Below are 25,741 nucleotides of genomic sequence, written 5' to 3'. Positions count from 1 at the left end.
TTTCTCTCTACCAACCCATTCTCAATCCATACTCTTACATTCCCCCAATTCCTTCTGCTTTAACTTTATTTACTAATCTCCTGTATGGGTCTTTATGAGGAGTCTTCTGAAAATCTAAATACAGAACAATCTCGATTATCTGAACGAAATGGGCGGAGAGTATTTTGTTTGTATAACTGATTGTTTGGATAACTGATTGTACTGCAAAGGTAGAAATAGAGGACAGAGAAATGTTGAGAAGAGGTCCACGCTGCACACAGATCAGGATAATTAATGTCAGAAAACAAAACAAAAAGCAGGCACCAGGCAGAATTCACGCACAAGGCCTCCTTAAATCATGCGAGGATCAAAAGTTGATCAGAGAATACTGCGCAACTACACTGTTGTGTGTGATGACACTGACGGCCAGCTTTCTGCCATCTGGCCATTGGACGGCTCACAGACGGAGTGCGAAAGGGAGAGTGCATGCGTAAGCGGGCGGCAGCGGCAGCAACTGTTGCCTTGTGAATAAAGCGCCGTAGTCCTTGCAACTGTTACCCACCAACAACTGCTCACAACAGCAACGGAGGTGAATATTATTAGTATTATTATATATCTGTCACTGCTCTTATTGGCTGCTTCATTCCACTCCATGAAAACCGTCGATAGCTTCAATAGTGGGGACTCTCTTTGATGTAACGTTTTTATGGGACTTTGAGATCTTGCTCGGATAATCTGAAATTTGGATAAATTGATGTTCAGATAACCGAGGTTATTTTGTACACCACATGCACAGGTATTCGTTGTCCACAGCACAAGTTGAATCCACAAAAAATTACCACATTTATAATACATGATTTCACCTTCATAAAACCATGTTATAGAATCATAGATTGATAGAGTCCTACAGCATGAAGACAGGCCCTTTGGCCCAAACTGGTCCATGCCAACCAAAGTGTTGGCAGTTCATTCCAAATGTGTATCACCCTCTGTGCAAAAAAGTTGACCTTCAGGTTCCGTTTTAGTCTTTCCCCTCTAACCTTAAACTGGTGCTCTCTAGTCCTCGAATCCCCAACCCTGGGAAAAAACTAACCATGCCTCTTTCGATCTTATACACTTCTATAAGATTCCCCCACCCCGCATCTCAGTCTCCTGTGTTCTAAAGAAAAGCATCCTAGCTTGTCCAATGTCTCCCTCTTGCTCAGACAGTTGAGTCCTGGCAACATCCTTGTAAATTTCTTCTACACTCTTTCCAGTTTAATAACATCCTTCTTATTACAAGGTGATCAAAACTGAACACAAGATTCCAAGTGTGCTCTCATTAATGTCCTGTACAACTGCAACGTAACTTCCCAACTTCTATACTCAATGCCCTGACTGATGAAGGCCAGTGTGACAAAAACTTCTTCACTGCCCTGTCCACCTGTGACTACACTTTCAGAGAACCATGCATCTGAACTCCAAAGTTCCTCTGTTACACTACATTCCTTAAGGTCCTAACATTCACCATGAAACTCCAATCTTGATTTGACTTTCCAAAATGCAAAGACCTCACACTTATCTATATTAAGCTCCATTTACCATTTCTCAGCCCACTTCCTCAGTTGATCAAAATCAGAGAGTCATAGAGATGTACAGCATGGAACCAGGCCCTTTGGTCCAACTCGTCCATGCTGACCAGATATCCTAACCTAACCTAGTCCCATTTGCCAGCATTTGGCCCATCTCCCTCTAAACCTTTCCTATTCATATACCCATCCAGATGCCTTTTCAATGTTGCAATTGTATCAGCCTCCACCACCTCCTCTGGCAGTTCATTGTCCTGCTGCAATTTCTGATAACCTTCCTCCCTATCCATGATATCTCCTATTTTGTTGTGGTTCTGTTCACTGAACTGGGAATTTGTGCTGCAGACGTTTCGTCCCATCTAGGTAACATCCTCAGTGCTTGGGAGCCTCCTGCGAAGCACTTCTGTGATGTTTCCTCCGGCATTTATAGTGGTTCACAGGATACTGAGGATGTCACCTAGACAGGGGACGAAACATCTGCAACACAAATTCCCAGCTCGGCGAACGGAACCACAACAACGAGCACCTGAGCTACAAATCTTCTCACAAACTTTTATCTCCGATTTTAGTGTCATCTGCAAACTTACTAACTTTACCTTGTATGTTCTTATCCAAATCGTCAATAACGATGACGTCTCAATTTTGTCAATTATTTTCAAAATGTTCAGCCCTCAAATCTTTTAAGCTATTTTCTCAGCTCATCAGTCTAACAGGTTTGTAGTTCTCTATTCTCTCTATATCTGTCTTCTTCAATAGTAGGATTATATTTGCTGCTTTCCCATCAGCAGAAACCTGCCCTGAGTCTAAAGAATTATGAAAAATAAGCACAAATACTTCTATTGCTGCTTCATTTAACAATCTGGTATGAAGCTCATCTGGCTCAGAAGCTTTATGAACCTTCAATCCCGTTAATTCTTTCAACTAATTTTTAACCAACTTAATACAAATATAGATTTCTCTGGCTCTTCAATTACACAAACCTAGTAGTCACCTTGTATGTCTGGGAGATTTTTTGTATCTTCTTCCATGCAGTTAGTAGCAAAATAACTGTTTAGTTTTCCACCATGTCTGTGTTCCTCACTATAAATTCTCCTTTCCTTCCTTGTAATGCACCTACATTTTTCTACACTGATCTTTTTCCTTTCATATATCAACACAAGTTTTTACAGTCTGCATTTATGTTCCATTTATTTGTATTCTTTTTGATCTAAAGCAATCTTCAAATATTTTTGCTGAATATGGTAATTCACCTTTCCTTTTGGGTGTTCATGCCTTAGAAGGATGTACATCTGTCATAGACATTGTAGTATTTCATTACCTATTCTGAATTTCTGGCTAACCTGCTCCTTAAACACTCATAGTGTCCTTTGTTCAGATTAACAGGATATTGACTATATCTGCATTCAGTTGAAACGATGAGCGAATGGCCAGGACTCTTTTCATGATAGGGTCACCTTGGAACTGTAGGAATTACAATTGGTGAACATAACCTTTCACTGGACAGCAGTAGAGAATCCATTGCCAGATTTCTCTGCTACCATGTTGAGGAAAATGAGTTTATTTGATTGCTCTGTTTCAATCGTGAATTTAAAAGTATTTAAATTGTGTAAAATGATTGAAGAAGTAAGTTAATTTTTAACTGAGTAGTGGAAATGATAAAGAATAAGATGAATGGCAGGAAAATTTAGCCACTGTAGAGGGCAATTAAAAAAAACTTTGTAATTAGTTTTCTCTTAATTTTTCTTTTTGTTACCAACTCAATCATGGCATGTAGCAACTCACTATTGTGTTGACCAACGCAGAATGCTAGGCAATCACAATTTGTAGACTGTTTTGTCTAACCACAGTAATAGTGTGTGGGAGATTTTAAAAACTTACTTGCATGAGAATGTGCTGAGTGTTTTTGATAAACTAAGGTTGTTAATAATTTCACTGAACGAGCAACAAGTTACAACTGGATTGTCTTAACTGAGGTATTTTGTGAACTCGTTTCTGCACATTCCGGAGAAATGTATCATCAATCTGACACAGGAATACATTATTTTACCTCTACTCTCCCTGCCCCCAGGGCTTCAATATCTCACTTGTGGCTCAGTGACTAGAATTAGCTGCAGTGTTCAAGCTGCAGTCTGGTCAGAGCACTCTACAGTTTGGTTGTTATTTTCCTTGATTGTTGATCTTTTTTTAATATCCAACTTGTTCTATCTTTTGTATGTATGGGTCTCTCGATCAACATTATTTGGGTCTCTGGATTAACAGTCCAGCGATAATACTACTAGGCTGTCATCTCCCTGTTGTATTATGCTGTATTCTTGCTGTGATATGTTTATACAGCACATCTTATGACCATAAAACCAAAAGACATAGGAACAGAAACTAGGCCATTCAGCCCATTGAATCTGCTCTGCCATGCAATCATGGCTAATAATTTTCTTAACCCCATTCTCCCCCTGTCTCCACGTAACCCTTGATCCCCTTGATACTCAAAAACCTATCGAACTCAGCCTGAAATATCCTCAATGACCTGGCCTCCACTGCCTTCTGTGGCAATCAATTCCATAGATTCACCACTCTCTGACTGAAGACGTTTCTCCTTATCTCGGTTCTGAAAGGTCTTCCCTTTCGTCTAAAGCTGTGCCTTCAGGTCCTCATCTCTCCTACCAATGGAAACATCTTCCCAACATCTTCTCTGTGCAGGCTATTCAGTATTCTGTATGTTTCAATTAGATCCTGTCCTCATCCTTCTAAACTCCATTGAGTATATATCCAGAGACCTCAAATGTTCTTCATATGTTAAGATTTTCATTCCTGGGACCATTTTTGTGAACCTCCTCTGAACATGCTCCAGGGCCAGTACATCCTTCCTGAGATATGGGGCCCAAAATTGCACACAATATTCCAAATGTAGTCTGACCAGAGTGTTATAGAGTCTCCGAAGTACATCCCTGCTTTCATATTCAAGTTGTCTCAAAATAAATGCCATCAACATTACTTAGGTCTCAGGATTAACAGTCCAGTGATAATATCACTAGGCTGTTATCTCCCCATTGTATTATGCGGTATTTTTGATGAAGTATGTTTCTACAACAAGACCATAAGACATAAGAGCGATATATTTGCCTTCCTAACTACTGACTCAACCTGCAAATTTATCTTGAGAGAACTAGAATTCCCAAATCTCTTTGTAGTTCCGACTTCTGATTTTTGCCCCATTAGAAAATAGTCCATGCTTCTATTCTTCCTACCAAAGTGCATGACATCACACTTTCTCACATTGTACTCCATCCGCCACTTCTTTGCCCACTCTCCTAACCTGCCCACATCCTTTTGCAGCTTCCCCACCTCCTTAATGCTACCTGTCCCTCTACCTACCTTTGCATCATCCTCAAACCTAGCCAAAATACTCTCAGTTCCTTGATCTAGATCGTTAATGTATAAAGTGAAAAGTTTGGTTCCAACACTGAGCCTACCACTTCTCACTGGCTGCCATCCTGAGAAGGACCCATTTATACCCACTCTGTGCTCTCTGCCAGACAACCTTTTTATCCATGCTAGCACCTTGCCTCACCTTTATCTTACTCAGTAGTCTCCTGTTCGGCACCTTGTCAAAGGCCTTCATGAAGTCCATTTACTCTCCTTGGTCTAACTTGCTCGCTATTTCCTCAAAGAATTCTAGCAGATTTGTCAGGTGTGACCTCCCTTGATGAAACTGTGCTGACGTTGCCCTATTTTACTATACACTTCCAAGTATTCAGAAATCTCATCCTTCACAATAGATTCCAGGATCTTACCCATGACCGAGGTTCAACTAATTGGTCTGTAATTTTCCATCTTTTGCCTTACTCCTTTTTAAAACATGAGTGTCGTGTTAGCAAGCTTCCAGTCCTCTGGGATCCTTCTGATTCTAGCAATTCCTGAAAGATCATCACCAACACCTCTATTGTCTCTCCCTTAGAACTTTGCTGAAAATGTGTTGCTGGTTAAAGCACAGCAGGTTAGGCAGCATCCAAGGAACAGGAAATTCAACGTTTCGGGCCAGAACCCAACCCTACCCTTAGAACTTTGGTCCATTTGGTCCGGGTGACGTACCCACCTTCAGGCCATTCATTTTTCAAGCATCTTCTCCTTGGTGATGGCCACCATACTCAGTTCTGCCCCTTCACTCTGTTGAATTTTTAGGATATAACTCATGATCCACCGTAAAGACTGACATGAAGTAATGGTTCAGTTCTTCAGCTATTTCCTTGTTCCCCACCACTATCTCTCCAGCATCATTTTCCAGTGGCCCAACTTCCAATTTGCCTCTTTTTTGTCCTTTATATGTCTATAATTGTTTTTCTTGCAATCCATTACTAACTTGATTTTCCCAGTCCACCTGCATATTGAACTCCTCCGTGATCACTGTAAGTTTGGCTTTCCTACACATCTTTTCTCTCTCCTGGTGTATCTTGCGCCCCAGCTCCTGACTACTGTTTGGAGGCCTGTACGTAATTTACAATCTTCCTTTATATTACTGGCTAGCTTACCTTCATATTTAATCTTCTCCCACCTTTTTTCTTTTTTTGTTGTTGCTCTCTGTTGGTCTTTGTAAGCTTCCCAATTCTCTGGTTTCCCACTGCTCTTCACCATATTATATGTTTTCTCTTTTGCTTTTATGCTATTGCTGACTTCCCTAGTCAGCTATGGTTGCCTCATCCTCCCTGTACTGTGCTTCTTTTTCCTCGAGATAAGTCTCTGCTGTGTCTCCTGAATTACTCCCAGAAGCTCCAGCCATTGCTGTTCCATTGTCTTTCCTGCTATATTCCTCTCCCAGTCAATTCTCCCAGCTCCTCCTACATGCCTCTGTAGTTGCCTTTATTCAGCTGTAATACCGTTACCTCTGATTCTCTCTTCTCCTTCTCAAATTGCAGAGTAAATTCAATCATATTATGATCACCGCTTCCTAAGGGTTCCTTCACCTTCAGCTCCCTTATCAAGTCTGCCTCACTGCACAACACTAAATCCAGTATTGCCTGTTCCCTCATTGGCTCAACCACAAGCTGCTCTAAAAAGCCATCTGGTAGACTTTCCACAATTTTTATCTTGCAATCCTCTACTAACTGGATCTTCCCAGTCCACTTGCATATTGAGCTCCTCCATGATCACTGTAACTTTGGCTCTCCGACACATCTTTTCTATCTCCTGGTGTATCTTGCGCCCCAGCTCCTGACTACTGTTTGGAGGCCTGTACAATAGTCCAACTATGGTATTTTTTACCTTTGTGGTTCCTCAATTCCACCCGCACAGATTCTACACCATTTGACCCTACTTTGTGTCTTACTATTGATTTAATATAATTTCTTACTAATAAGGCAACCCCACCCCCTCTGCCAACCTGCTTGTCTTTTTGATCGGATGTACATCCCTGAATATTTACTTCCCTGTGACTTGTAGTGCAATGGATCACGATTCTGCCTCTGTGCTTCTTCTCTGGGATGTGATAGCCAAGTAAAATATAGCTATACAGTGTGTTATCAATCCTGTAAACAGACATAAGCATGTGCATTGCTTGCCATATGTGTAATTCAATGCAGGTAGCTTTTAATTATTATCTTTATCTTCCAGAACCACTTTCACTAGAGGGCATGAGCATAAGGTTCTAACTCTTTTTACTTGAGTGCTCTATGGCACCAGCAGAAAAATAAATTGTTTGCTCAAGAAAATAAAGCTAAGGCTGATTTCTACTATCAATTGTATTTCACAAAGCCATTTCAAAAGCAAGTATTTGCTTATCTTAATTTCTTGGAACCTCTGTAGGTTCTAGAGGATAAGTACCAGCACAAACAACCATGCATGTCTGATGTTGTGAAATCATGTTAATCACTGCTTTTTCTCAAGGTGCAATGCTTCTCTGATAGCTGGGAGGGTGAGCATGAGTTGAGAACACATGTAGAAAATCTTGGACACTGCTAATTCATCTAATGCTGAGGAAAACAAACATAACCCTGAGTACTGTAACAGGGCTTAATTGCAATTGGTGCTGCTTTGTCAAGAAAGATATATCTTGAGGTGACAGATTGTGGCAAAGTTCTGTCTAAGTTCCATGGTAGCATTGTGGTCAAAGTTGCACAGCACTGTGAAGAATCTAGAACACAAAAATAAGCCACTCAACCCAACTGCTCTCCAACTGGCATTTGTGCTTCAAGCATTTTGGGGCATGAAAGTAACATGGTCCTGATACAATTGCAGCTTGACTGGCAGAATCCTTCCTTCATTTGGTGGTAGTGCACATAATCTGTCCTGACATTACATAAAATAACATACATATACAACATAGAAACCGACTACTGAACCTCACTGACCTTTAATGGTGGTTGGACTTCACATTTAATAATGCTGCAGTAAAGGGATGAAAAACGATAAAATCACTTCAACAAAGTTGCACATTTTGGCTACCACACTGAACACTAATGGAGACATAGGATTTGAATTAATTTGCTTCTTAGCACATTTGAACATTGTGAAATAGAAATATACAAGGTGAACAGCAATGCTGGAAACCACTTCCACTCAGAAAATAGCAAACAAGCTGAAACTTTAAATTTGTAATTTGAGGGAATCACGACTTATTGACGGATGAGGTGGAAAGTGAAGTTAAGGCCACCATCACATTGGTCATGATAATATGAAACAGCAGAGCAGGAAAATAGACAACTCCTGCTCGTACTTCGCATGGCATTGTGACATCTAAGAGGAAAATAAATGATCCAGGACACTAGCTTTAAAGTCAGTAGTTGTTAAATGTCAATGTTTATATGGTGTCACAGGAGAAGCTGGTCAATACTATTCCTTAACATCTCCAATACACCAGTAATGTATCATGTGCATTTTAATGTCACCAAGTCTGATCATAGTGACAGCAGTATAAGATCAGTGAGGCCAAAGACCCAGGAAAGATCTAACCCTTGTGTATGTTCCCTTCCCTCTTAGAATGGTGTAATCTTTATGCCATGTACGATTCTGTAGTTTGAGCTGTTCATGCAGCATCTTCAGTTCTGGAGGAAAGCTGTTTCATTTTTACCATTTCAGTTGTATATGGTAGGAACAACAAATAAAAGCTACTCTATTCTACTCTGCTCTTTAGAAAACCACCAGAAGTTTACAGCTTAGAAGGAGAGCATTATATCTATTTACTAGAGTAATGCCAAATGAATTCTCTTCCCCTGCACTCTTTCCACAAGCCTGCGGCTTCTCCATCTTTGGATGTTTATTCAGTTTTCTAAATTCTTGTCTTTCTCAGAACTCGATGGTCACAGAATACCTACTGAGCAGAAAGGGGCCATTCAACTCTACACCAACCTCTCTGAAGAGCTTTCCATCTGGACTCAGCCTAACACTATCCCTTTAATCTCACATTTACTGGTGATGGAGTGTGATGTAACTGAAATTGTACATTGAAAAATTGATTGTCTGTTAAGCCTTTCATCTGTTAGAATACAGTGATAGTTTCACTTCTTTCATTTGTAAATCATGGGGAAACTGAGCAAAGGCTACAACAACGGATGAATGGGCACCGCACAACAATCAACAGACAGGAGGGTTCCCTCCCAGTTGAGGAACACTGCAGTGGTCCAGGACATTCAGCCTCGGACCTTCGGGTGACCATCCTCCAAGGTGGACTTCAGGACAGGCAGCAGAGGAAGGTGGCCGAGCAGAGGCTGATAGCTCAGTTCGGTAACGATAGGGAGGGCCTCAACTGGGACCTTGGGTCCATGTCAGACTCCAGGTGAGCATTATTGCACTGCACACACACACAGATATTCCTACACACACACACACACTGTCACATACACACGGACACAGGTACACACAGACGTGCACACACACACCCACACACACCCTTATAGACACACACACTCCCACACTCACACATGCACCCCTCAGAGACTTAAGACACTCTGCACTCACTACACACACACACACACACACACACATTCTCACACTCACAACCCCCACCCCAGACAGATAGACACACACAGACAGACAAAGACCCACATGCACACATATATTTTGTGTGGTGAATTTGTACTTTGAGTTACATTGCACATTCATGTAGAACTCTGAGCTCAAAAACTGCATGAATTTATGTAAAACTCTGTTATCTCACTTTAGATTGGAATCAATCTAAACATCAGGTCATAGACAGAGAACACAGGGGCTAACACCCTCAACATATTGTCTAGCTATCATCATTGTTAACAGCTAACCCGAGAATGCAACTTTAAAAAAAAGGGTTTTGTGATTTACACATGGAAGAAGTGAAACTATCACTGTATTCTAACAGATGAAAGGCTTAACAGACAATCAATTTTTCAATGTATAATTTCAGTTACATCACACTGTAAATTTTTGCTATAAATTCTGTGTGTTAAGATTGAGCCCTCCACTATCACCTGATGGAGCGGCGCTCCGAAAGCTAGTGTGCTTCCAATTAAACCTGTTAGACTATAACCTTGTGTTGTGTGATTTTTAACTTTACTGTTGTTAATCCACCTAGCCTACAAATCAGTAGATACTACATGCAATTTAGTATGGCCAGTGCATCTAACTTGCACATTGTTCGGACTGAGGGAGGAAACCAGAGCAGAAACCCACACTGACACAGAGACAGCCTGCAAACTCTACAGTCACCCAGGGCTGGCATTGGATCCGGGGTCCTGGTGCTGTGAGGAAGCAGTGTTAACCATGGAGACACCATGCCACCCATTTGCTAAATCATCTTTACACTTTCACAAGTCTCAATGTGAAGAAATTTGCCCAATCTTTTTTTTCCCTCACTTTCTCTTAGAGATTAAATTTTCTCACCATTTCTGATGCGTTAGTGGTGCTGGAATGGCATGGATGTTCTTTCATTTGGCAATTGGGATAGTCATGTCTGCATTTCCAGGGAATAACAAAATTACAAATACTTCTCTTTGGGTTTAATGCCACTCCTTGCTGTACGCTGGACACAGATAGCACTGGAATGTTCATATCTCACTTCAAATGCAATAGTAATTGACAGGTTACAAACAACAGAGAAGTTTTGCACAAGAATAGCTGTTTGCCAAATTTTGCACCTTTGTTCATGAAAATGCAAATTAATATCCACATGTTCTTCACCAGATCAGCAGTAATGCAATGCTTACTTAAACAATGCCAAAACAATGAAAATCACATCAAGAAATTCTGGGCCATACTGATTATTTAAATTGGCTTTGTTGACTTCCAAACCAGATGAAATAGTTTTTCCCTATTAAGTCTATTAAAATCGTACATAGTACTAAATCCTTGATAGTATTAAATTTAAGTCTCTTCCCCAATATAATTGTTCTGAACGTCTTAGTTTCTTTTCACAGCTGTAGCATTGCAGGCCTGCCTTTGGCATGGTAAATCTATCTTTTTTAATTAAGCAAAGGAAGTTGAGGAGGTATTTGATATGTTCGAGGAGGCATTTGCTATGTTTAAGATTGTGACCAGGTTTGGTTAAGGTATACAATGAAAAACATTCCCTATTAAGTGGTAGCAAAAGTACTAGAGATACTGAATTAAGGTTTTGAGCAAGAGATATATTGTAAATATGAAGAATGTTTTATATGCTGTAAGTGTTGATGACCTGGAACCCATTACTTCTGAGTATGGAAGATGCAGGAAGGTTCATCGAGTCATAGAATCATAGGCATGTACAGCAAAGAAACAGACACTTCAGTCCAACTCATCCATGTTGACCAGACAGTCGAACCCAATCTAGTCCCACCTGCCAGCACCCAGCTCAGATCCCTCCAAATCATTCCTATCCATAAACCCATCCTTTTAAATGTTGCAATTGTACCATCCTCCACCACTTCCTCTGGCAGCTTATTCTATACATGCACTGCCCTCTGAGTGAAAAACTTGCCTCTTAAGTTGCTTTTATAACTTTCCCTTCCCACCTTAAACCTATGCCCTCTAGTTCTGGACTCCCCCACACCAGGGAAAAGACTTAGCTTATTTATCCTATCCATGTCCTTCATGATTTTATAAACCTCTATAAGGTTACCCCTCAGCCTCCAACGCTCCAGGGAAAACAGCCCCAGTCTATTCAGCCTCTCCCTATAGCTCAAATCCTTCAACCCTGGCAACATCCTTGTAAATCTTTTTTGAACCCTTTCAAGTTTCTCAACATCCTTCCGATAGGAAGGAGACCAGAATTGCATGCAATATTCCAACAGTGGCCTAGCCACGTCCTGTATAGCCACAACATGACCTCCCAATCCACATACTTAATACTCTGACCAATAAAGGAAAGCATACCAAATGTGTTCTTCACTATCCTATCTACCTGCGCCTCCATTTTCAAGGAGCTATGAACCTGTACTCCAAGGTCTCTTTGTACAGCAATACTCCCAAGGACCTCATTCTGTGTTGCAAATTATGCAATTAAGCTTTCCAATCTTTAATTGTCTAGTGAATAGTTGAAAGAATTAGAGAAAATGCAAGGCTAACATAGGCAGGTTCTAAAGTTTTAAAAAATCTCTTGTATCTAGGTATTTTATTAAGTTCGTTTTTGAATGTGGGGTGAATATATAGTTAAGTGCAACAAAATGGCTGGCAGTCATTCATCACTAATAATTAATCTAACATAACACAGTCACTTGTTCGTATTACAAAAATTATCAGGAGAATAATGAAGATGAAGCTAGAATTAATCCAATAAAGTTAAAGTTATTATTGTCTTACCTGACCATGGGGTTGCTGTCTTGTTAGACAGAAGTGTTTGGTGATGGTTCAACCAGAGGGTCACCATATCTCAGGTGAGGGCATAGATTGAGAAGGAGAATCATTCATGGCAACCTCAGAGAGAGCAGGAATTGAACCCACACTGTTAGCATTACCCAACCTTGTCAACCAGCCATCCAGCCAACACAGCTCAGTGACACAATATCTCAAAGCAGAAACAAAACAATTTGCTCCTGTTTTCATTTCTGATCAATAGACTGCTATAAACATGTTCTAAATTTCCATGAGATTGTTTCACGAATTAAGATATATATCCACCAAGTATTACAAATCCTCAACATATTTTGGCATTATTTACAACCATAGAACATAGAACATAGAACATAGAAGGATACAGCGCAGTACAGGCCCTTCGGCCCTCGATGTTGCGCCGACCGAATCCTACCTAACCTATACTAGCCCAATAACTTCCAAATGCCTATCCAATGCCCGCTTAAATGACCATAAAGAAGGAGAGTTCACCACTGATACGGGCAGGGCATTCCATGAACTCACAACCCGCTGTGTGAAGAATCTACCCCTAACATCTGTCCTATACCTACCACCCCTTAATTTAAAGCTATGTCCCCTAGTAACACCTGACTCCATTAGCGGTAAAAGGTTCTTAGTATCTACCCTATCTAAACCCCTAATCATCTTATACACTTCTATCAGATCTCCCCTAAACCTTCTCTTCTCCAATGAGAACAGCCCCAAGTGCCTCAGCCTTTCCTCATAAGATTTTCCTACCATTCCAGGCAACATCCTGGTAAACCTCCTCTGCACTCGTTCTAAAGCTTCCACATCCTTCCTATAGTATGGCGACCAAAACTGCACACAATACTCCAGATGAGGCCGCACCAGAGTCTTATACAACTGCAACATGACCTCAGGACTCCGGAACTCAATTCCTCTGCCAATAAAGCCCAGTACACCATATGCCTTCCTCACAGCACTATTTACCTGGGTGGCAACTTTCAGAGATCTGTGTACATGGACACCAAGATCCCTCTGCTCATCCACACTACCAAGTAGCCTACCATTAGCCCAGTAATCCATCATCTTGTTATTCCTACCAAAGTGAACGACTTCGCACTTAGCTACATTGAATTCCATTTGCCACATTTCCGCCCAGCTCTGCAACTTATCTATATCCCGCTGTAACCTACCACTTCCTTCCTCACTATCCACAACTCCACCAATGAATTACATTTGTGGAAGTTTGTCACTGTATTCAGCAGCTAGTTTTTAATGGCAAAACATTAATATAAGTCATGGCAAGTTCATTTATTTTTGAAGCTGATCTTGGAGGAATATCTGATGTCCAGGACATTTGGCAACTCCTCCAAACAAGTTGCATTGTTGGATCTTACATGCTTTTGTGATGCCAAGGCACACAAAGCAATGGGCCAAGAAATGGAAATGGGATTATAATAGTTAAATGCTTGTTTTAGACTGGCGCAGACTCAATGGGCTAAATGTTCTTTTTATAGACCTCAGTGATTCTATGACGAACTAGAAAACAAGATCTTAGTTGACTGAAATATCAACTTACACCATGTCAATCGAATTCTAATGTTGTGATTTATATGAATCCATGAATTTCAGCTTGAATTGGTCACTTTTTAATGTTTTAGCATTTAATGACTTGTTTAATTAAAACTTCTTTGCATGACTAATAATTTACTTATAACACAGACATATTGATATAATAACAACATTTCAGAAAAATGTATATCAAATAACAGTCTATTAGACAGGTTTTAAAACCTAGAAAGTCACAAAGTAAAAACAAAATCAGTAAGTGCTTATTACTTAAATCTATAGAATAAACAATTTTAAAAAAAAATTACAACAAATTCAGCCACAATTATAGTATTTAACATTCCTGGTTGTCTTCAGTTCAATTAGGGATTATGTTTTCAGTTCAATTTGACTTTTGAAACTTTGGAATCATTTCCTGCTGAAGTGTTACTTTCTTTACATGTGTTTCAACAATATCAGCAGTTCACGCCTCTTACACATACACATGCTGCAGTGTAACTACAGGCAACGTGCTACTTGGTATTCAGGTCGTGTTTGCCTTGCAAGCTGCACATGGTAACCATGGAAATTATATTCCAGTAGTTACTAGTGAGACTGACAAAGACAAACCTTAATTGAAACAGTTGAAATTCCAACATACAATTCTGATGGCCAATGCTCTCTGCTAATCATTAACAGTGGGTGTGGGACAAACATCTATAGACACAATTGAAAGAAATAGCTTGCGAGAACAGCCAGTTTTCTCAATTATAACTATCACAGATAACAAACAGCAGCTACTAATTATCAGTTTTATTAATTAAAACTGTAATAAATGACACCTATTAACTAATAATAATCAACTTTGTCAGTCAAGGCCCCTTCCTGTATTTACCATAGAAGTGAAATATTGCACATGCTAGAAATCCCAAACCAAAAGAAAAGTTAAAATGCTGGAAAAATGCAACAAGTCATGAGGCGTCAGAGATGACAGTCTGAAAGGTCACAGATCTAAAATATTATACATAAGCTTATACGGCCAGCTTGTAAGGCATTCTCGGATGGAGGGGATGACAGAGAATTTTATGGGACCGCAGCAATGTTTAGGCAGACTGGGTAAAGGTGGCTGGGACTCCCTGCATATTAATAAACTAATTGGATTTTATGACAATCCAGCAGTTTGCATAGTCATTTATCTGGGTTTACTGCACAAACCTCTAGATCCTAGTGGGGAGAAAAATGTGTGTTATCAGGACGGCAGGGCCACCAACTGATACTGCTGTATCAATGGTATTGATTTCACTAATTTATATGATATCTAATTCCTACCTCTGCCCCAGCACACACCCAAGCCTCCCACTTTGAATTCAGTATAATATCTTGCCGTGGTGGGATTTATTCATCTAAAATTTTCACTATTAGGTTGTTATAGCCACACATGTAACAGGCATGCATACAACTCTGCATGCTTGGATTTAATGCAGGTCTGCAAAGCATTGAAGCATTGCCAGCTCATTTTACTAAGAAGGTACTTGTTTCACAGAATAGTTCCATGTATTCCCTTGCTTTATTAATATTTACCATAACTTACTTCACTTTTGTATCCTATGTCTCTGTTTACAGAGCCCAGACCTTTGTATGCCTTGTTGACCAAATTTTCTCTTAATCTCTCAACTAATGCCCTGAAAGTAGGAAAATCTGTCATTGTACGTGGTCTGGTCTACTTGCAACTCCATATCCACAACAATGTGCTTGACTTCTAATTGCCCTCTGAAATGGCCTATTTGTATTGAAACTACTATGGATAAAAGAATTGTGGGTACATCTACACCACATGAAATTCAGTGGTTCAAGAACACAGTTTACTATCACTTTCCTAAGGGCAAGTATGGATGGGTAATAAATAGTGGTCATATCAATAATGTTCACATCCTAAAAACAACTTAAAACAAAAGCTCTTTAATCAGTACAGCCACCACTCCTCATTTCCTATAGTTCCTCAACATATTGTATTTAGAAATAATAAGGACTTAGTTATAGAGTCATAAAGGTCTAAAGCACAGAAAAATGCCCTTTGACCCATTGAGACTTTGCTGGTCAAAAACAGCCACCTGACAGTTCTAATCCCATTTTCTAGCACTTCACTCATAGTTTTGTATGTCTTGGCCTTACACATCCTGTAATAAAGTCAAGATTATTGTCAAAACATCATATGTGCCCATGTGTTTCTGCACCTGGGACTCACCAACATTACTTGTGAGTTCCCTGTGCTCACATACAGGCCCTGTAAAACTACTTTAGATCTTAGTTGAGAGTGTGGTGCTGGAAAAGCACAGCAGGTCAGGCAGCAGTCGAGGAGCATGAGAATCGGCGTTTTGGGCATAAGCTCTTCTCCTACTTTAGAACATGATATATTTCCTTTTATTTTGTCTACCAATATTCTGCTGTTATTACTTTAGAGCCATCTGTGTTTTTCAGTCTTTAATCACACTGTCCTTCATTCGTAATATTACATTTTGATTGCCATCCTTTGCCACGTTGATTCTAACTGTTTCCTTAATAAGAAAATAACTTATCATCGCTAGCGCATGATAAAACAAGATGGAGGTTAAATATGTCTCATAAATGTAAATAATTATACTTTGGCTTAAAATAATAAAGCATCAACTGTATGACTTACGGTGGATAGAGCTCTAAACTAATTAGTAAGGGTAAGGATTTAATTAAGGGAAGTTTAAAATGCCAAAAAAGGAGAGCCAGGGTGTAAGGCAGAGAAGAGGCAAGCAATAATCAAATTTAACAGAAAGGGGCTTACAATAAAAGTGGATGAATACAGCAGAAATTAGAATCAAAATAACTAATAATGGGAAAGTGTCAAAGCTTGAGGCTGTTTATCTGAATGCATGCAGAATTTGTAACAAGATGGATACTTTAATGGCACAAACAGAACAAATGAGATTGGCTTGATACTTATAATAGATTCATGGATGCAAGGTTACTAGGATTGGGAACTCGATATTCATGGGTATTTGATGTTTCAGACGAATAAGCATAGACAGGGAAAGGAGGTGGTTAACTTTGTTAAAGAACAAAGATTTCAGTGTGATGGTAATTAGCGATACAAGTGCAATAGATTGTGGAATCTTTTTGGATGGAAATAAGGAATAACAGGAGAAAGAAGTCACAAGTGGGAATCGTCCACAGGTCCCTGCTTCACTGAAGGCCAAAATATAAATCACAAAATAGTGGAGGTGTGAACTATCAAGTCACTGAGTTATCAAGGATGATTTCAATCTGCATATCGACTGGACATGTCAGATAAGCAATGGAAATATAGAAAACAAATTTGTGGAGTATATCAGAAGTTGTTTCACAGACTACCCAGGAATATCTTTGGTCTATCCATACAAAATGATTCCACAATCTATTGCATCTATATCACTAATTACCATCACGCTGAAACCCTTCTATATTAACAAAGCTAACCACCTCCTTTTCCTGCTTATGCCTATTCTTCTGAAACATCAAATAGCCTTGAATATTGAGTTCCCAGTCCTGGTAACCTTACAACCATGTGTCTATTATAGCTATCACGTCAAACTCATTTATTCTGTTTGTGCCATCAACATGTAATGACACAATTTATAGGGGATCTCATAGACAAGGATCCTGTGCTTGAGATGGAGCAACTCAATCCCCAAACCACAGTCCTCAACTTAAATAATGGCAATTACAGAGATACGAAGAAAGAATTGTCTAAAGCAGGCTGGGAAAATAGATTAAGGATATAATCAAAAGATGAGTAGTAGCAGGCATCTAAATAGACATTTCATACTAAAAGTGTTCTGGCAAAAAGAAGATCTCAATGAGAAAGATGAGCTGTCCATAGTTAACAAAGGCAATCAAGAAGAGTATCCAATCAAAATCTACAACATTAAAAGTGATGAAAGCTAGTGACAGGACAAAGTTTTTTTTTAAGGAACCAATAGTAAATGACTAGAACAATATAAAAAGGGAGAAAATGGGCTATGAAACTAAAATGGCAAGAAACATGAAAGCAAACTGCAGGAGCTTCTGTGTGTATATAAAAAGAGAGAAGCTAAATGAAGTGTGGGACACTTGGAGGACAGAGAATCTATAATGGGAACAGGAAAATGACAGGCAATTTAACATAATATTGTGCATAGTCTTCACGGTAGAGAACCCTATAAACATCCAAAATGTAACAAAGAAGCAAGGTGCTAATGGGAGGAAAGGCCCTAAGTTTGAGTGGAGTGCCACAATGATCAATCAGAGCCTCAATCATTTATTATTTACACGAGTGATTAGGAGAAGGGGTTGGAGTGTAATGTATCCAAATTTAATGATGATTGAAAAATAGAGAGGTAATTTTCTGATTAATACATTAAAATCTGCAAGGGGATCTGAACAGATTGACTGAATGAGCAAAATGTCTGGCAGATGAGTTTTATATAAGAAAATGTGAGGTCTTGCAATTTGGTAGGAAGAATCAAAAGGCAGACAATTGCTTCAATAGTGAGAGACTACAAAAAGGTGCAGAACAGTTCGATCTGGTATTCTAATACATGAAACATCAAAATATAACTTGCAGTTTCTGCAAGCAATTAAGAGAATAATATAATTTTGGCCTTTCTTATTTGGAAGTGTGAGTGAGAAACAGGGAAATCCTGCACAACTGCAAAGGATGTCAGGCTGGACACAACTGGAATACTGTGTACAGTTTTGGTCCCAGTGTCCATGAAAGACCATACTAACACTAAAGGTAGTTCAAACAAAATTCCTAGGTGAAAGGGTTGACTTCTAAAGGAGGGATAAACAGGTTAGGTCTTTATTCATTTGAAGAATGATTTGTGATCTTATTGAAATATTAAAGATTATGAGATGTCCTGATAGGGTAGTTGTTGAAAAGAAATTGCTACAAGGGAAATCTTATAGCTACAGCATAAGACAATATTCATTTAAAATGGAGATGTGAAAGAAGATCTTCTCAGGTGGTACTGAATACCTGGAGTTCTCTATCCCTGAGAGTTAGATGGGTTGGTCATTGAACATTTTTAAGGAGGTATTAACATATATTTTTGAAATATTGAGGAATGGCAAGGTATGAGGATCTGGCATAGAAGAGGGGTTGAGGGTTGGGGCAGATCAGCCATGATCTTATTGACAGGTAGGGAAGGCTTGAGGGGCCAAATGGCCTAATCCTGTTTCTATTTGTCTTTGTGTTACATTCAACAGCTTCTTTAATTGAACTGTGAAACTATTAGGTATCATCTGTCTGCTGCGGGTCAGTTATTCTCACCCTTGTTTCCGATCCAAATCCCATTCCAGAGACTTAAACACATGGGGCCAGATCTTCCAGTTCACAGCAATAATTATGCCATGTCATTCCCCTTGGCAGATAGTTCCATGGCAGATGTGTAGTGGAGAGGTAAAGGCAGTAGTCAGGTGATTGGTGGGTTGCTGAGTGTTCAGGAGGTAGCTGGATGGTTGGAGAGTTTTGGGAAGTCATCAGGTGGTCAGAGGGAATGGTGTTGAATAGTGGTTTGGATATTGGATTGGGTATGCCAGGACTAGTTGGGTCATGTTTGGTATCAGTGGTGAGCTTTTGTTGTGGTCTCAGTTAAATTAATCTCTGACCCGCATAACATTTCCAGGATAAAACTGGAGGTAAGTCTCATTTATTTGGCCCATCTCGGAGTCAAAGGCACTTTTGTAGTGTCCCAGTCACTTGTATCAGTTATTGTAAGTGTAAACTTGTTGGGCAGTTTCAGTACATGCATGTATCAGGCCTAACATCCTGACACGCAACTTCCACTTACATTCTTCTCCAAAGTTTAAGATGCTGGAAGATTTGGATCATGAGGCTGACATTTAAGTAGAATACTAGGTGTGCTTTGCTGTTGGATGAGATGTCAGATTGAATCTCTCTCTTCCTTCTCAAGTGGATGTAAAAAATCCTTGGCACTATTTTGAAAGTGAGCAGAAAATTCTCAATCCCATTCTGTGGAAGAGTCACTGGACCTGAAACATTAATTTTGATTCACTCCACGGATACTACTTGATCTGCAGAGATTTTCCAGCAATTTCTGTTTTTGTTTGAGGTAATTCTCACTTGTGTTCTGGCCATTATTTATCATGAGATATCACTGAACAACAGATAATCTGATCGTCACCACATTCCTTTATTTCATAAATAAATGTGTAGAAATTGGCCACATCATTCCAACAATAAAATAATATGGATAGGACAGTGCAATTAGCATAATAATATGGGTGGCACAGTGGCTCAGTGGTTAGAACTGCTGCCTCACAGCACCAGAGACCTGGGTTCGACTCTCACCTTGGGCAATTGTCTGTTTGGTGTGTTTGCACATTCGCCCTGTGTCTGGGTTTCCTCCAGGTGCTCTGGTTTCCTCCCACAATCCAAAGGTGTGCAGGTCAGGTGAATTGGTCATGCTAAATTGCTCATGGCGTTGGGTGCATTAGTCAGGGGTAAATATAGGGTAGGGGAATGGGTCTGGGTGGGTTATTCTTCAGAGGGTCGGTGTGGACTTGTTGGGCTGAAGGGCCTGTTTCCATACTGTAGGGAATCTAATCTGATGTAATACATTATATCAGCACATCATTACTGAAGTAGATTTGACATCAAGCTCCTGATGGAGATAACAGATCAGCAATAATTTGAGGAGTTTTTTAAGACAGAAGAAAAAGAAAGCATGGTGGAGTGGTTTATGGAGGGTAGTCCACAGCTTAAAGCCCAGGCAGCTGGACACATTGTCTTTCAATATTTCTTAAAATGTGAATCTTTCTACAAAGTATTTGTTGGGTCTTCTTCTTTGTGCTTTGACAGATGAGAAATTGTGGGTTTTACAGTGGAACCAGGTCACTGCTCTGCGTGTTTCATTAGTGAAGATAGTATGACAAAATAATATGATGAAAGAACTTGACTTTTTCCTTGATTTGAGACATTGTGCCTCCAGCAGCCATTCCATCGAACAGTCAGTGAACAATTAGCTGGAATCCTCCTACACAGCTGCTGTACTTCATTGGTAGTTAACAATGGGTGGGATGAGGTAATTGAATATTACCTTGCAAGGACAATTACTAAATACTAATGATTAGTCTACAAAAAGAAACAAAAATCCACATTCCAGCACCAAATGACTTGGATTGTGGCAATGCATTAAGTGCAAAGAAAGCAATACCAGAATTTGTTTTGTGACACCACTGTACTACACTCTGTTCTTGATCAATCATTAGTGACTGCAGAAAAGAAAGCCTTCTTTTGCTGTAGAACAGCAAACAATAAAGGTCCTTTGTTTGATTCCCTTTTCGAATGTCACTTTCTGAGGACTATTTCTGTAATACAGTGAGTCTGTAATCATCCATGTTCAAAATGGTAACCTAAGGGTGACAAAGGAAACTTTATCCTGGCAGATGGGCACAGGATGAAGCATTCAGAAATGATTATTGTGCATTTGCAGAAGTTTAGATGCTGGGCAGCATGAATGGAAAGGCTCAGAAAAGGCAGCACAAAACAATCGTTGTTTCCTTGAAAAGTGGAAAAACATTATGAACTCTCACAACAATCTATACCAGTACTGCTTATCTTTTTGAAGCATACACTTGTAAAGTTCCAGCAACAATTCCCTTCTGCAGATTAGTGTACTATCATTGGGGTTTTCATTAGGAAGTTTAAACAGGCATTTTATGCAGAAGAGGCACACACTGCAGGAATGTACAAATCCGAACTTGCTGCCAGTTTACATTGTACAGGACATGTAGTAGGTCTCAGTGAGTGACGCCATGAGTGGGAGAGAGGTGAGATAAAGACACATCTGAGAAAAATGAGGGAGAAGTTTTAATTATTTTGTCTGGTTTTCAAGTCTGAAATGATTGGCTGTAAATTTCATGTGTCAGTCTCCTGTCTCTGAGCAGCTCTGCAACAGAGCTGGGTCCTGAGGGATCGGGTTCCTTTTATTTATCTCGGGTATCTCATTTGCATGAACAAATCAATGTCCTAAAATTAGTTTCAGGACTTCAGCTTCGATATGTGTACAAGTGAGTGGAGTTTGTGATCTACAAGCACTACCCAGTACAAGGTGTTGGGTGATCTCACCAGCATTCCATGGAGAGTTGTCTGGAGATCAATGGAGAAACAGCAGAAACTTTTTAAAAGTTACAGCCAACAAAACCAAGAGTACTCTTCCTAGCTCAATGAAATTGCTCAAATTTGCTTTTGCCAGGCTTGCTGCACTCTATCAGATTCCCACTCCCAGAATCCAACTGAGATCTAGGTCAGCATCAGAGCTTGCCACACCTTTCCAAATGTCAATGGTGAACCCCAACCAGTGCCAGCCTCACCCTGCCACCTTACCAGATGACAGTTCTGAGACTGTCGAGAGAACAAAAAGGTGCCCATGAGGCATCCTTAAAGATGAGAAGGAAGAGTTTTGAATGTGTTAAGACTGGTCAGGCAGGGCAGAGCAACCAGGAAGGGGAGCTCTCCAATGGCTGTGTTGGAGTTGCAGAGTGGTCAGAGTGAACCCTAAACGTGACATGGATCCCCTGGGAAGGAAGACTTCCCGCACACACCACCACCCAATGCTGCAAAGCCACTGCAAAGTCAGCTTGATGCCCCCCACGCTGATAGTCCCAGACAGTAGATGGCTGCTTTATTAACACTGATAAAATAACTATGAACAGGACAGCTAAGTGGATTTCATTGCCACGCGTTTCTAGTTGGCAGGTGGCCGAGCAGTTGCAGTTCCCACTTTTGGGAAAATGTCATGGAGGCGGAAAGACACTGGGCATCCCTCCCAATAAATGTAGATGCCATTTTACTATTCTCCCACCTCCCAGTCAGTTTCAGGGGGCTCATAAAATCCTGACTGGATTCTCTGAATGAATAGTTCATCCTTACAGATTGATTCCTATATCACATAACCATTTCACAACTGTATAGTTTCAAACTCAAAGTACAATGACACAACCCCGTTATTGCAAAAAAAAACGTTGCCTGAAGGCAAACAAACCATTGAAACATCTAGTAACACGCCTATTTGAAACATGAACAAACATGACATTGAGCTATAAGCGAGTGTCTTTGTCATACCCTATGTGCCTCCTGTTAATTCAGGTTCAGTTAACAAATGCAAAAGGACTGTTCATTGGTAAATTTTCAGGATTAGGTTGCAGTAAATGACTGTACAATGGTGCACATGCAGTTGGGAGTATTTAAAAAAAGGTAGCTTGTTTTCCATGTTTAAAGTACGCAGAAAGTTTCACACTGAGGTACAAAAAGTAGTAGGAAAGTTGTATTTTAGCTTTACTGGTCTTTCTTCATTTCCATGTGCTATATGCTTATTGTTTGTGAACCTTGAGAGAAATCAGTAAAGGAGTCAAAATAAAACACATCTCTCTCTTAAAGCTCTGAACAATCAATTCATTCTGGTGGAATTTAGAAGACAATTTAAATGTTACCAAAATAGTTGAAGATATCAGCTTTCCAGAACACTTCATTCTTTTAGTTTGCTCCTTTATTTTAGGAATATTTACCAACAGATTATCAGTCTGGAGGAGACAAACTTAAACTTTCACATGAATAAATATGCATTTAAAAACTTGAACTGTAGTCACTTTTTAAGGATTTTAGTCACTTTTACCAATATAAATGGGAGTTATAAACAGACACTGAAGTTGACTCATACAATAGCATTACGCACAGAGACACTTCTCCCAACAGTGCAAAAATGAGGTCAGCTTTCTACAAACAAAGCAAACCAAAATCTATGATCAATAAAAGTACAAACTAAGATTATGCTAACACATTAAAAACTGTAAGTTTTCATAACTTTAATTATCATATTTAATGCAGAATATGCCCAAATACTGTAGGTAAAACAATCAAGTCACTCCAAAAATATCTTTCTCAGATATTTCCATAACCCAAACTTTTCAGAAAAATGAAATACAATATAGACTGACACTGATAACATTCCTACCTTGAACAAGAAGTAAGAAAGAAATAATTCCTTGTCTGTTGGAATCCATAACTGGTGAGTTCACTCAAATGCAAACTGTTCCTCTGCCTCTGACACAAAGATTCTGAATGATCACTTGTTGCTGATTACTGTTCAGCTACTTTTACACTGTGTTTATCTACGTTAAACAGCTTCTATCTTGATTAAGTCAGTGTTTATTGTCTGGCTATGACGCTATTTCCTGACTCAGAGGCACACCTTTGAAAACTAAAGTTTGAGAAGCTTTTAATCATTTCTGTACACACAGGAAATGTTTCAATCCATTCAGCCTGTTAGTATCATGGCTCCGCCCACTGGAAGTTAGTGGCTTCACTGACTGGTCATAAAACCCCTCCTTCGAGGGGAAACATACCTTTGCAGTGCAGTTACTGGTATTCCTTCTTCTTGGCTAAGGAACTACAGTTCTCTTATTTGACAAAGGCTAGATGAGAAATTTTGTGATTCCTTTATTTGAACTACCTCTCTTCCATCTTTATCTAACAACTTCTCAACTTTTCTTTAGCATCATGTTTTACTTGTGTTATTTTTCTCTATTTCAGGGCAGAATCTTTTATTTTGGTTGTGTCCAAGTTACATCAGGGTTTTTGAAAGTTTTTTCACCGTGAAGCCTAGTGAGATTTCTCATCCTATCTTAGCAAGATCTGACTAAACTGGCTGTCATTAACTATCTACACTCCCCATGGCATTTTTGAAGCCCAATTTTGCCCAATTTTACAATGTGCCATTCCTAGAAATCTGCTGAAACTCTGCCATCCCTTGTATTTGTGCCATCTTTGAAGGGTTGCTACATACCCAATGAAACATTAGCAAGCCAGTATTCCCCTCACTGGCAAGAGAATGGCATGCCAGCCATGAAGCCATGTTGTCATGGCTGATACTCCCTCGTATATACAATCCCAGTCTTTCACCTTAGTTGCTGTTTAACCACGAGGCTACATGTTGGCCTGTCTGTGGCTATGACCTGTCTGAATAACCTCTCTAAGTCAGCACTCCTACCCCCACCACTGTAAAATCAAATCCTGTCATTGTCCACTAATGGAACACCACACACAGGCAAACAATTGGATAAAACAAACACAGGCATGAGCTTCTATTTACAGAATGCAAAAGGGAACAGAAACTAAAATAAAATTTTTAAAAAGGTCGACGCTGGAAATATGAAACATAAAAGAGAAAGTGCTGGAGAAACTCAGCAGGTCTGGCAGCATCTGTAGGGAGAAACAGGTTTAATGCTTTGAGTCCAGTGACCCTTCCTCTGAACTTTGCCCCTAAAATGTCAACCAGTTTTCACCATCATGATGAAAATAGTTTGCAGTTGTCTGCAGCACCCTTTTTTTATTGGTAGTGACTGTCAATGAGGCTCTGTCTGGTTTAAAGCAACCAGTTCAGCTGAGTTTTGTCATGGACAAGGTCAGCTTCCTCCTCCCAGTGTCCTTGTGCTCCTCCTCAGAAGGCTGACCCTGCTCCCCCAGTTTATATGCATCCTGCATCGTGTTGTTGCCTGCTCCGTTTGTGCTGGGCATGAAAATGTGGCAAACCGTGTCTTGACTATACTGGTGGGCAGGAAGTGGTAATAGTGATCCCAGACCATCTGAATATTGATTAATTCTGTGGTGTTGTGCTCGAGTCCTCTCAGTGCCACATGTGTACAGTCAATGGCATCCTGCAGTTGGGGTATGCCAGTTCTTACTCTACATCATACTGCCCAGAATACAGCACTGACATCATCATCAGGAACCAAAATGAACCAGTGCACAGATGGCCTCGGTTACTCTCCTGACATATTTCCAGTTGCGTGACTGAGAGATTCCATACAGATCAGGTACAGAT

At 39.9% G+C, this 25,741-nt stretch overlaps 1 protein-coding gene across 1 annotated transcript in view; it reads right to left on the bottom strand.

Moving 5' to 3' along the window:
- The window catches only part of itga2.2 (integrin, alpha 2 (CD49B, alpha 2 subunit of VLA-2 receptor), tandem duplicate 2), a 190,496-nt gene extending 166,392 nt beyond the window's left edge, over window positions 1-24,104 (bottom strand). The window contains exon 1 of the mRNA XM_060822696.1: window positions 23,873-24,104. Coding sequence (XP_060678679.1) covers window positions 23,873-23,921 — 49 coding nt within the window. The 5' untranslated portion in view covers window positions 23,922-24,104. The remainder of the gene's footprint in view (window positions 1-23,872) is intronic.
- Window positions 24,105-25,741: the final 1,637 nt, after the last annotated feature.

The sequence above is a fragment of the Hemiscyllium ocellatum genome, chromosome 1, assembly GCF_020745735.1.
Source record: "Hemiscyllium ocellatum isolate sHemOce1 chromosome 1, sHemOce1.pat.X.cur, whole genome shotgun sequence".
In the NCBI taxonomy this organism is placed as follows: Eukaryota; Metazoa; Chordata; class Chondrichthyes; order Orectolobiformes; family Hemiscylliidae; genus Hemiscyllium; species Hemiscyllium ocellatum.
This window is presented reverse-complemented; position numbering and strand designations above follow the sequence as displayed.